This window comes from Mustela nivalis, assembly GCF_964662115.1.
Source record: "Mustela nivalis genome assembly, chromosome: 12".
NCBI lineage: Eukaryota > Metazoa > Chordata > Mammalia > Carnivora > Mustelidae > Mustela > Mustela nivalis.
In genome coordinates this window covers 35,385,401-35,399,812 of record NC_139031.1, presented here as the reverse complement: position 1 = coordinate 35,399,812, position 14,412 = coordinate 35,385,401, and the positions used below count along the sequence as shown (strand labels likewise).

The 14,412-nt window shown below is 33.4% G+C and overlaps 1 protein-coding gene across 1 annotated transcript in view; it reads right to left on the bottom strand.

Annotated features, from left to right (window-relative positions):
- The window catches only part of SAMTOR (S-adenosylmethionine sensor upstream of mTORC1), a 104,690-nt gene that overhangs the window by 84,293 nt on the left and 5,985 nt on the right, over positions 1–14,412 (bottom strand). The window contains exon 2 of the mRNA XM_082693081.1: positions 4,121–4,262. Within this exon, the coding sequence (XP_082549207.1) occupies positions 4,121–4,262 (142 nt within the window). The remainder of the gene's footprint in view (positions 1–4,120; positions 4,263–14,412) is intronic.

The following is a 14,412-nucleotide window of genomic DNA, read 5'->3' as shown; positions in this document are numbered from 1 at the left end:
CACGTCTTCCATAGTAGAAGGATTCTGCTTGATTAAAGGGAAACCAGCAGAACTTTTAACGGTTGCTTAGAATAGTGTGACTAACTGGAATCTTTAAGAAACCAAAATGCAGAGATTGCTCTCCCTGTTCTACTCCTGCAACTGCCCCACCCCACATAGGTCTTGATTTTCAAAGGCAGTGGGGCAGCACTAGAGGCATGGAGTGTGACTAAAAAGCAGAGAAAATTCTTTGCACTCTTCTGTAGGCTAAGGTCTCAGAGTCTTGCCAGAGAAATGTTCTTGTTTTATACACAAGACAGAACTCACCCTCAAAGCATTTGAAGCCAGAGGTGAAATGAAACTATGTGATCCATTTTAACCCCTGATGGATGGAAGTGTCAGTCTCCCATCCTAGCAGCCACTCAATGGGGGGGGGGGGGGGGGGGGGGAGGAGCATGCCATCACTAGGGAAAACTAATATTTATGCCAGTCTCTTCAAAACACAGTGTTTGTGTGTTCGTGTGTGTGTGTGTACACATATATATATATATTTAAAAATTACCAGACATACAATGAAGCAGGAAAATGATCCATAATAGCCAAAAGAAGATCTAGATAAAACATGTTGGAATAAACAAAGACTTTAAAATAATTGTTATAATTCTTTTAATTCAGAAAAAGGTTAACTGATTAGAACTTCAAAAGAAAAACGAAATCTCTAAAAGATGAACCAAATAATTATTATACAAAAATTGAGAAAATGGTATCGTGAAAATATCTCTCTTGGTAACAGACAGAACAAAAAGCCAAAAAAAAAAAAAAATCGGTAAGGATATACAGATATTCTGAACAGTACTATCAACCATCTTGAAACCAAAAACCACAGAAGAGAGAATGTGGGATATTTTACACATAAACTGACATTTCTCTAAAAACACAAATAAAAACAAGAATCTAAAGAAATGTAACCACCAAATGTCATGCAGAGCCCTAATTAGATTTAGAAAAATAAATTATAAGGACATTTGGGGAACAATTCTAAAAAAAATCTGAATTTTTGAAATAAAATTTTTAGGAAATGAGAAAACTACTGTTAATTATCTTAATGTGATGATGGTATGGTGGTTATGGAGAAGAATGTCCTTATTCTTAGGAGATGTGTGGGAATGAAAGTCATGTTTTCTGCAATTTACCTGCAAATGATTCAGGAAACAATGTGTTTCTATGTACAAAGACTTAGAAAAAGCAAATTCTTTTATTAAACATAATGACTATACGTTTGTGTCTTATTTCTAGTTTTTAGTATTTCATCCTATAAGTCAAATTTTATTTTATTTTATTTTTTTTGGCAGGAAATCATATGTAGAATTCATTTAGCTAAACAGCCAATAAAATCTTAGAAGGGTAATGTCGGTAAGGCTTAACTCACATATCAAATTCCTATGAAGTTTTAAGTATAATTAACTGGAAAGAAACTTCTGTTAGACCCTTTTAAAAACCCACTTTAGCTTTCAAATTACCACTGCTTTCTTAGAATTATCAACAGAGAAATGAATTATATATAACCCAAGTTAAAACTGCAGATAAATCAAGTTTCAAAATTCAATACTGTTTTGAAGCCTTTTCCCTCAAGCTAGTTTAAACTTTAAAGACATTATAAAACTCCTCATGGATTAAATCCCACAGTAAGATTAGTTTACAATATTTTGCCACTGTTCTTTTAGTTTGACCTCAATTCTTATGAATGTTCCTTTTCAGCAGTTTGACCTAAAAATGACCTCTTTCAGAACACATGTAGATACAATAACTATTGATAAAAACCACAAATCCAAGGAAAAACAGAGTGAAATGTGAGGCAGATTCATTATTCAAGGAAGGTACAAGCAAATGCTCCTATGAGAGTACCACCTATCAAAGTCCATTTAAGAAAATAAAGTCTGAGAGTTTGCTTGGTGTATTTGAATACTAATTTTAAAGCAGTGCTGCTGCTAAAAGCCAAGAATGGTGATCTTAAATAGTGATGGTGCTGATTTTCTGACTGGATTACATTATTCCTCTGTGCAATAAAAGAGATACATGGTTCAGCAGTATATCTCATTTTGTGTTTCTTAGCTTGAGGAAGAAAATCTGTATTGTGGATAAGTCAGATTTATAACCATTTTCCCTCCAGAACCAATCAAATGAAAAAACCCCAAAACATTTTAATTCCAAGCATCTTATTTCCTACTATTCTGGCTCCTTTCTTCAGTTTTCCAACTCCACAGTTCTTGGCATCCACAATCCATTGGTGGGTGATACCACCCTTTCACTCCCCACATCCAACTCATATTTATATATCATTATAATCACCACAATATATATACCATCATTTCCCTACCCCTCTCTTGAGTCATTATATTCATTTGAGCATTAATCTTATTATACTAATGTTCTGCCCATTCACTTTCTCACTCTCTTAAAAAACTGTTTCCCTACAACTTTATACCTCGATTATTACTTTAGCTTCCTGATTTCCTTAGTTACACCCTCCCCTTCCTATAGTCTATCTTAACACAACAATTAATTCTTAAGAATTCCAGACACATTATAAAAGGTTAATAAAATCCTGTTAATCTTCTTAAAACATCCAGTGACTCATTCACACAGAATAAAAGCCAATGTCTTTACAATGGTTTACAAAATTTTACAGACTCTAGCTGTTCATTATCTTACTCTCTACCACTCTTCTTCTCCTCATATTTTGCTCTAGCCAAACTGGTTTCCTTACTGTTTCAGAAACAGCCCAGCAATAGTCTGTACCTCAAAGCCTTCGGAATTCTTAGGCTTGGTCTCTCACTTTTTCGTGTTTTTTATACATATCACTTCAGTGAGGCCGACCTTGTCTACCTTACTTCAAATCGTTCTATTTTTCCTTGCTTCACTTTTCTCATAGCACTTACTGTATCTGACTTAGCATATATTTAACTTATATATTGTTTCTTGCCTCTATTAGCATGAAAGAGAGAGCAAGACAGCAAGGATTTTGGTGGATTATTGTATTCTCAGTGCCTATGATGTGACTAGTACATAGTAGACAATCTTTAAAAATTATTATGAGATGAACAAAATAATTAAATATATTTAATTTTTTTCTCTGGATTATTTGTTGAATGAATGAAATATGCATTATTACATAACTTTTAAATGATATTAAAACAGAAATTTTGGATAGAATAACTACAATGAAATATAAACCAGAAGTTATCATAAACTTATTGTCCACATAAAAAGGAAATACTTCGTTTTCTGGGACTTCATTTTTTATTAATTTTTTGTTTATTTATTTTTTTAGAGAGAGAGAATAAGAGATAGGAGGGGCATAATGAGGAAGAGAGAAAGAATCCTAAGTAGACTCCACCCCCAGTGCAGAGCCCTAGAGCTCTATCTCACAACCCTGAGGTCATGCTGTAAGCCAAAATCAAAAGTCAGTTGCTTAAGGGACTGAACCACCCAGCCACCCCTAAGAGTTCATTTTTAAATTCAGTCAATATACATATCTATTCTTCTCATTTTACCACCTTGAGAGAACTGACAGGAAGTATTTCACTTTCTGATATTTTAAATGTTAGAATTTATACTATTAATTTAAACTATGATAAGATAAACATTATCCAAAATAAATTTAAGTGCTACAACACTCTAAGTCATACAATCAAAATTCAGGCTTTTAACACTTTTAAGATGTTTTCAAACTTTAAATTATAGAAACATATTCACTTATACTTGAATCCAAATATAATTATGAAAAGAAATTTCTATACTATAACTTATTAATGAAGAGTTAAGTGTTAAAACTATTTTAAATGTATTAGTGTTTAAGTATATTAAATGCATTTAAAATTATACTTTTATTTTTAGAGCTATGTTTTAAAAAAGTTTAAACAAAATTAAAAGTTATATCCGAGAAAAACATTTTGATGAAAAAGAGATGAATAATATGAACCTAGGGAAAGAGAGTCAAGGGGGAAAAGTTATCTAAAAGATATAATCTGTTTAAAAACAGCTCTATTTTGGTACAGTGAATTATACAAAGCATTACTTGGATTTAAGAGTTTAAACAGTACATTAGAAACCAAAAATGTTAGTTAATAAAAACACTCACCTACAACACCATTCAATACGACCTTCGCCCTCACAAGTTTTTGCCCAATGGTTATCTGCCAAATTTTTCATTGCAACAGCATATTCACAAAGGGTTTCCTCATCCTCACAATGTTCTCGCCAGATCTTATCAAAATCTCCCACTAAAAACAAGGGGAAAAATGAATTAAGTTAATTTCACTTAAAAATATCTAAGGCTTTTAAAAAGTTTATTTCTGCATAACCTATAATTACTTAAAAATGAGAAAAGCAAAATCATGAAATCCAATTTCATGAAACTTAAACTTTTTAATTTTAAAAGGTCCTTTATGCAAAAGATGCAACATTTTAACTATGATGATATGTTAAATCAAATAAATTTTACCATTTTAAACAGATGGATTTGTGAAGCTCAAACTAATAAATATAAGCAGACATAGGTATGAGTTATTAGTTTATAAACCAAAAACACACAAGGAGGGAACAATTATGGCTGGGCATTCAAGCATTAATTATCTTGCTACCCTTGGGCAATATGACCTTGCAGCGCAGAGTAAAGTTACTTAAGCTTGCTTCTTGCCTGTTATTTTCTTGGATCTTTACATACAGTTTTCTATATTAAAAAGGGGTTGATAGGTGAGATGGTAACATAAATTAGCAAGCAAGCTAAATATTTTTATTTACTTACTTGGACATGCTCTTGGCATACAGTACTTTAAAAAATTATTATCCTTGGGCAAAAATGCTGCTAGAGAAATCATCTTGGAAGCCCCTCCAAAGCTTCAAGTCTTTATAAAATGTTCTGAATAAAAATTATAAGCTGACTATATTTGCCATCACCTTTTTAAAAACATTAAATCAGTCACCACTTTTAATATGAAATCTGACAGAGCAATGTGTGTTCTGATAAACTATGGAATGAGAATGCTATGGCCAAATAAATGAGCATTATCATAATTGTAAGGGAAAAGAATAAACAAAAAGATAAACAAAAATTATCGTGGTGGCTTCACTCAACATCCTTAGTCTTAAGTTTTATTGCCTTATGTTCAAATGTAGGCAATTGTTTGGTGGCAGAATAAAATAAAAAACATAAAATAAAACAGCCAAATTTGAAGATCATAGTCAAATTCTCTCCCCAGTTAAGACTATTACATTCTAGCATTTAAGAAGTATTTGTTTTTTAACACAGAAAAATAATTTAAAAGGTTCAAATACATCAAGACTGACTTACTCAAAATTTCAAAAACCTTATTACTGTAAGCACAGAGACCAAGAAGGACTGAGTTGAAAATCAAAACACTAGCCCTTTAGTTTGACTAAACTGAGAAACAGCAATAAAGGTACATACATGCCCATACACACAGTGTTAAAATGATTACATATCACAGTCTCAATATTGGACTGAATACCGACAGTAAACCCAAAAGGGATGAAGGTTTCTCTTTTGGAGGGTTATGTATTTACACAACAATATTTTCATTAACCAGTAATATTTGTGTAGTGACAGAGCTAGCTCTCAATTTGTTATATAGTGAACTGCAATAACCATCCACTAAAACAAGCAGGCAAACAGATTTCCTAAATTCTTAAAGAAAAACTCCTCAGTTTTAGCAACATCTTTTAAATAGAGTAATTTACCAAATCTCTAATAGAACTACAGGAAGTAAAGTCTTTGAAAAAAAATATTTTGATTAATGATACATTAATAAACCTATGATGGTTCCTAACTCTTCCTAACTATTCATCAGACTTGATATCAAATGGTTCATTAAGGAATAGTATCATTTTAGAGGTGCTTTATCTTTTATTAAGATGGATATCTTCAATTCTAAAAGGCCTTTTGTTTGAACTTCTAAGTTTCACTGCTCTAACATGAAAAATAAATACATAAAATTACTATATTTGTTGGTAATAACAATCATTCAAACAAAAGCTGTATGGCCAAATATATCTGGGAAAAGCTATGTTTAACATATTTAAACAGATTTCTTTTCTGTAAGACTTTTTAGCTTAGATTCTACAGAAGATACAACATAAGACAAAGACCTGGGTGTAAGTAGTTTATTTGGGAGAGAATCCTAGGAAACAGGAGTAAGGGAGTGGGGAGAATAAGCCAAGGCAGGAAAAAAATGCTAATACAAAGGTACACTATTGAGTTCTGCTGCTGTGGGCTAAAGAAGCATATGAATCTGGAATTTTGCACCTAAAAGACAGGAGGCTAGGACATTTTATGCATCAGCTACAATCCCCAATTAACTGAGAGTTGATGAGAACCTCTACTTCTAGTTTGCACTTAGGCACTGAGTAAGGTGAAATCCTTAGTGGGGTCCAGCAGTGTTGAAGAATAGTGGAAAGCAGCACTCAGTTAAAGTGCAACTTTGTTAGGGCTGGAAATCTCTAAGCTCACAGTTTGTCCGCCACAACTGAAGACCAAGGGTACATTATGTTGGGGGCACCAAAAGCATCTACTACAACTTTGTATCACTGTACACTGTGAAATTCAATTTACCCTAGAATTAACTAGAGTTGCAAAGGCAACTGTACATATACAAAGACAACTGCACATATACAGAAACCTACTGCTATTCAGCTTTTAAGACCCATAGTTTACCACATTCAACAAAATTCTGTGTACATAATATTAGTATCTTGTACAGTTTTAAAGCTTAGTATCTGCTCCACTGAAGTTTTGAGGAAGGATTCAAATTTTGTCTGTGAAGCTTATTTAACTCAAACTGTTTGCAGAGAACTTTCAATTTTATGTCTTTGCTAACATTTAAGTCTCCAAACTCTCTCCAACTATGATGATACTGAAACTGATGCATGATTAGTAAAGTGTAGTACCCTTATATATAATTGAGACTAAACAATGTAATTGTATATATTTTTCATTCTTTCAGTGGATTTGCTGAAAAAAAAATACTCTATATCAAAACATTACCCAGGATAACAAAGTTAATGAGCTAGCACTGGCAACAAAGAAAGGGAAGAAGAAATGTCACAAGATGTGGTAGATGCTATATGAACCAGATTATGTTCCCCATGTCCAATGTAAGGCATCCTGGACCCAGAACTTTTAAATCATATACAAGAAGAATGTATCAAGAAGACACTATGTTAAACAGTGGTTACAAAGCTGAAGAAAAAACACTGCCAACCAGTTATTAAAAAATTCTACTTTCTAGAATACTCTTGAAAGCTTGTTAAACAAACAGAATGGGCAAATTCAGTTTTTTTTTTCCACAACAGTCCATTCTCTGTTTTTACAGTATTCAAAATAATGGTATTTATCTTTTAAGCAAAGTATTTTCAAAATAATTTATGATTTGAGATCTAAAAGCCAACACCAGTTAAGGTTGACCAGTGCCCAGTATCCATAATCAAAATCCTCCTGCTAACGTGGCCAAAATTTTTACACAAAAAATATGTTAATACTTGATTCTAAGAATTTTCAGTTATCTTTTAGAATTTAGGCCAACCAACATCTAAAAGATTGAATTATTTAAAAGCATAATACTTTTTCATTACCAATAGCAAATTAGGAACTAAGAACTTCCTGAGGTCTGCATCAAAGATCTAGTCAACAGAATCAGAAATGCTTAAGTATACAAGCTCAATCAGAGGTTCTCAATGAATTAGTAATTAGTCATATAATTATTTTACAAGGACATTGGCATTTGTGATGACTCAAAATCATTGTGATTAATATCTATTTTCTTGCCCACTTCTTAGACATCCTCTAGAAGTATGAATGTATCTTTTTCAAGAAAGAGATAAAGGAGGAAGAGGAAGGGAAGGAGAGCTAAATCTCCAATAAATACATACATTTCATTTTCCCCAAATACAGAGAATTCAAAAATTATTTTTAGAAAGCACAATTAAAAATATATGTCCTCCTGGGACACCTGAATGGCTCAGTGGGTTAAAGCCCCTGCCTTTGGCTAAGGTCAAGATCTCAGGGTCCACGGATCTAGCCCCATCTCAGGTGGGGCTCTCTGTTCAGCAGGGAGCCTGCTTCCCCCTCTCTCTCTGCCTGCCTCTCTGCCTACTTGTGATCTCAATCTCTCTGTCAAATAAATAAATAAATAAATAAATAAATAAAATCTTTAAAAAATAATATACAGGGCGCCTGGGTGGCTCAGTGGGTTAAGCCGCTGCCTTCGGCTCAGGTCATGATCTCAGGTCCTGCGATCGAATCCCACATCGGGCTCTCTGCTCGGCAGGGAGCCTGCTTCCTCCTCTCTCTCTCTGCCTGCCTCTCTGCCTACTTGTGATCTCTCTCTGTCAAATAAATAAATAAAATCTTTAAAAAAAAATAATATACATATATGTCCTCTGGCCTAACTTAAAATTAATAATTAGTGGATATTTTATGGCCCAACTAAATGAATATAAAGAAGAAATCAGTAATCATTTGTTCAAGTACATAGTTTTAAAGATCATGTTAAAGCTCTGCTTCATCTAAAAGATAAAGTCATTGGGGTGCCTGGGTGGTTCAGTGGGTTAATGCTTCTGCCCAGGGTCCTGGGATTGAGCTCCGTATCAGGCTCTCTGCTCAGCCAGGAGCCTGCTTCCTCCTCTCTCTGCCTGCCTCTCTGTTTACTTGTGATTTCTCTCTGTCAAATAAATAAAATCTTTAAAAAAAAATTAAAAAAAAAGATAAAGTCGTCAATTTGCCTAATAAGATTCTGAACTGTTAACATGACTTCTATTTATTATATTCTTACAAATTTTTAAAACAGTAATTTAAAAAGACTAGTTAATAATTTAAAACACAACTGATGCCAATTTAAGTTGTCAAACTAAGTTCAGTAACGGAAATCAATGAACCAAGTTATTTTGGAAGATTGGTCCTAAAAATCAAGAGAGTATCATAATTACTGACTAAATTCACCTCTACAAACATTTTATGTGACAACTAAAAGAAAAAAAATATGAGCTACTACTTCTTATAAAAAGTGGTTAACAGTAACAACTAGGAAAAAATTAATAGCACATTAATTCATTAATTCAAAAGACAGAGTTCCATGGAATCTAAAACAAAAACAAAAAAACCAGCTGACAGATATAGACAGCAGATTGGTGGTCACTAGAAGTGTGGGATGGGGTGTGGGAGAAATGGGTGAAGGGGGTCAAAAGATACAAACTTTCAGTTATAAAATAAATAAGTCACAAGGATGTAAAAAAAAAAAAAGAAAGAAAGTAAGTTCCATTTTTAATAATTTGGTGATTAGTTTAAGGTATTATTACTTTGGGCTGCCTGGGTGGCTCAGTAGGTTAAACCTCTGCCTTCAGCTCAGGTCACGCTCTCAGGGTCCTGGGATTGAGTCCCACATCGAGCTCTCTGCTCTCCACGCCTCACGCCCCCTTGCCCCCTGCCTGCCTCTCTGCCTACTTGTGATCTCTCTCTCTCTCTCTCTCTCTCTGTTAAATAAATAAACTCTTAAATATATATATATATATATTATTACTTTGAGTGCAAATGTCTTTTTGTTTTGTTTTGTTTAAGATTTTATTTATTTGACAGAGAGACACACACCGAGAGAGGGAACACAAGCGGGGTGAGTGGGAGAGGGAGAACCAGGCTCCCCACCAAGCAGGGAGCCCAATTCAGGGCTTGATCCCAGGGACCCACAACCTGAGCTGAAGGCAGACGCTTAAGGAACTGAGCTACCCTGGTGCCTCTGGTGTCTTTTAAGAACCAAGTATAATGGTGCTAAGGAGTTATTCATCTTTACTCTTCTAAATAACCTCAAGAACAGGTCCAAACTTAAGTGAACCAATGGAATCCCCTATTTAATTTGATACTATTTTTCCTTTTTGAATTAACTTCTCTCCTGCCATTTGTTACAAGCAAATTTCTTTCCTTCAAATCATAACTGAATTCACATATTCAAAAGGGACCATCTGCTTCTTACTTGATCATCTTACAATTACTTCATATATGTATCTGCAATCCTTATAGTACTTTGTCACTTGTTTATGGATATTGTCTATTAAGACCATAAGATGGTAATTTAGAAAGTATAAATTGAAAGGCAAAGACTTTTTGATTTAAAACTTATATAAGCTATAGGAGTTAGTGATGGTGCCCCATTATTGGGGGAAAATTTTTTACATTTTTGCCATGTTCAAAAAATACACAAAACACCAAAATTATAAATTCAGTACCAGAGTAAAATTAAAACTAGAGTTGACAACTGTCAGTGGATAATAGTGATGAAAAAAGTAAAATCTGAATACTTCAAAATAATGTTCTCAAAATAAGAGTTACAAGAGACTTGGAAAAACAATAGATTCAAAGTCAATTTTCTGGAAACTTCACTGTTTTATGCACTTTATGTATGTATTTTTTACTTTATGTTACTGTCAAAAGAAAAATTTGCAGCTGGAAATGCAATTGTATCCATTAAGTTCTTTGAAAACTGTACGGATTTCTAAATAAAAATTTGAAAAAAACAAAAAATATTCAAATGGCATTTTCTACTGAAATAGAAAAAAAAAACCCAACAGTACATATATCCTAGGAAAAGCTATACGCTTAAAGAGAAATTATTGGTAACATCACTATTTAAATAGATGAGCTATTTTATGTGAAAAAAAAGATAGATGGTGTTATCTATGCTTAAAAAAAAGACAGATGCATTTTTACATGCTAGGACCATTTGATGTTTATAAGTATGCTACAAATAATATAATTTTCTCAGTAACTCCTAATTTTCTCACTTTAAAAAGATAAAGCACAGAAAATAAGGAATTTTGTTAAGTGTAAATCTGAGGCCAAATTTAGATAAGAATAGCATGTGAATTATTCTTAGTGATTTACCCTTCTGAGTCATAATGTCATAGATCAATGCTGCACTATTGTGGTTCTTACATGGAATACAAAACAAATCACATGATTCCATAGTCACAAAACTCTAAAAAAAAGAAGACAAATGTATAGTCAGAAGAGATCAGTGAACATGGAGTACAGAGTGAGAGAGGTGTGACTACAGAGGAGCATAAGGAAATTTGGAAACAATACAAATGTTCTGTATCTTGAATGTAGCAATGCTTCACAGGAGTATACATCTGCCAAAACCCATTGAATTGTACACTTTAAATGGGTTCAGTTTATTGTACATAAATTGTTCCTCAATAAGTTTCATTTAAAAATATTATATGCTATGAGCACAGTAAAAAGTTAAAACATTAAAACAATATGTATTTCATTAAATTTGAGGCTCATTAACTTCTCTTAAAAAAAAAAAACAATTTGAGTATCACAAACAAATCTTGACCTTGTGGAAATTCAGAACTAAAAATCTACTTAATTTTTACTTCGCTACATTATCAAATATGGACAGTAAGATACTTCACCTATAGATGACCAGATTACCAAATTCACATTTCAAGAACCTTTAAAGATCATTTTCTCTAATATGAGATAAGCAGATAACTCATGACCAAGTGGAAACAAGTTCAACAGCCACTCTATGGCATTAAGACAACTGTTCAGGTCTAGAGTGTCTCACAAACACAGTTAAACCAGGTTTCTCAGGATTCCTGAGTACCTTATACAGTGACACACCTAAAGGGGAACAAAACATCCATGGTGTGTGGTGTAGAAGGAGCTTCTGAGATTCAAACATAGAACACCTGAAAATCTGCATCTTATATCCAACATGTCATGACTAGTCATTTTTCTGATGAGGGAAAAAACCCAATACTGTGATGTACTAAGGTCAGACCTTTCTTATAAAAACAGAAATATAAGAAGCAAAGCAGTCAGGGCTGGTGGGGGGTGGGGGCGAAAAAACATGTTACAGCCATTCTAATACTGAAGAAGACAAAGACTACAGAGCAGTCTTGGTAGAAATTCCAGGAACCAGCCAATAATCTTCAATGTTATAGCCCTTAAATGCACCCAGGCAGTATAGTTAAGATATACGTTTTTATTTCTCAAACCATATATGTAACAAATTTAATGCTTCCTATGTTGCAAATACTGTTTTAAGTACTTCACAAATATTAACTCATTTAATTCTAATACCAACCCACTGAGGCAGATCTTTTACTTTACAGATAAGGAAACTGAAGTACAGAGACATTAAGTAAACTTCTCAAGGGTACACATCAAACTTAGCAGTCAACTGCCAAAGTCCATGCTTCTAACCACCACACCACCTTGCTTCTCTTTACCAGTTTTTAATTTATGAATGTTCACAGATATGAGCAAGGCTTTGCACCAGAACAAGTAGCAAAGACACTACTTGCTACAAACAAATGGTCTTTTGTCAGTCAAATGTAATTATTTAGTCTATGCAACTGCATTAATTGTTAGATTTCTGGCAATGATTTCAACTCTGGCTGCACGCTGAAATCACCCAGAAGTTTAAATTAGTTGATCAGAAGTGCGAACTGGTTATTTTAATGCTCCTCAGATAAAGCCACTGTGCAGTGATGGCTCAAAACCACACATCTATGATAAGACTGTAAACTCAAACATCTCTTGAAATAATATATAGATTAGTGAGGGTTAGGGCATCCTGAAGAGTCAAATTTAATTAAAAAACAAAACACTGCATGGATAAAACTCAGTATCTACAAATGTATTTTAGTCTACAGTCTATCTTGTGTTTGGAGCATTCTCTTGTTATAAACATATTTATGATAAAAATAGTTAATTCAAAATGTAAAACTCTGAATATATCCTATACATGAGATGGAAAGAAATTAAGAAAAGTCAGAATCAATGGCATCAACATCTGTTATTCCCTTATAAAACAAATTTACTGATATATGTACAACCACAGAGATTACTTCTTTAGTGTAAACAAAGGACTTATGAACAACCTTCTGAGAATTAATTTCTGTATAAATTGGACTAATAATTTCTATATTAAGTAGAGAAATTGCTTTATAAATGAGAAAAGGGGATGATCAGATGCATGGTGATTAGCCATCTATTTTAAAATAACCGTTGCAATGGGCATCAATATACCCACACTTAGAGCATAATAAATTAGTATAGTTTATATCAGTGGTTCTCAGATGTTTGCATTTTGCAATTAGTGCAAATTTCACCCCCAAAATTTAGGAGGTTGATATTGGGGCTGAAAGACTTTTATCTTTGAAGTTACAGTACATAAATAAATATACACTCAAACAAAATTATTACATCTTCTAATACTAACACACACAAACACAATACAATAACCTTAATAGTTCTCATTTTTGTGTTTGGATAAAACTTTTTATTTTTTTATTTTTTTTAATCTTTGGCTGACACTAGTATGTAGGAACCAATAGGCAGGGAAAGAGGAGTAGCAAATAACAGAAATTCACAGTATACAGTAAAATAAGGCAAGGTGATTCCACGAACATTTACCAAATGTTAAGAACAAGGCATTTTACAGTATCCATATTCTCCACTATTTACAGTTTAACTATAGAAAAGCAATATTTTACATTGATAATTTCAAGCATTTTTAGAAGAGTAAAATTAACCTAACTACTAAATACAAGAAGCCATGACCATAAATTCTTTACAAAAAAAACTGTACCCCAAATTTACAATTTAAAAATACAAATGATTATAAAAAGATTAAACCTGGGGCACCTGGGTGGCTCAGTGGGTTAAAGCCTCTGCCTTCGGCTCAGGTCATGATCCCAGGGTCCTGGGATTGAGCCCCGCATCAGGCTCTCTGCTCAGCAGGGAGTCTGCTTCCTCCTCTCTCTCTCTGCCTGCCTATTTGTAATCTCTGTCTGTCAAATAAATACATAAAATCTTTAAAAAAAAAAAAAAAGATTAAACCCAACTATCTGGAAATAGCTACATAAGCATCTTTCTTTTTGTGTGTACTTTAAATTTATAAGCATAATGCTACATACTAGGGATACAAAAACAAAAGGCAGAGTCCTACTCAAGGAACTAAAGTTAGTGGGAAAGACAGGTAACTGAACTGGTAAGGGATAAATACAATAAAGGCAAGCACAACTGTGGTATGGGAGCACAAGACAGAAAGAGGGGCGCTAATGTAAAATTGGACACCACTGGTGTCTTCCAAGGATCTGTACTCAATTACACATTATTATCACTCTGTGGGTCAGTTCATATGGCCTCAAACTTCAATTTCCACAGAAGGCCTTCCAATCCTATACTTCCAAAGGATATATTTCAAACTAAATAATTACACCAACCCTATGACAAACCAACCTGTTTACTCTGTTCTCCCTGTTCCCATCCCAACCCATACACATTTCCAAAACAGAGGAAAACGGGTACTTAAATTTTCCCGGAAAACAAACCTTGACATCATCTCTGAC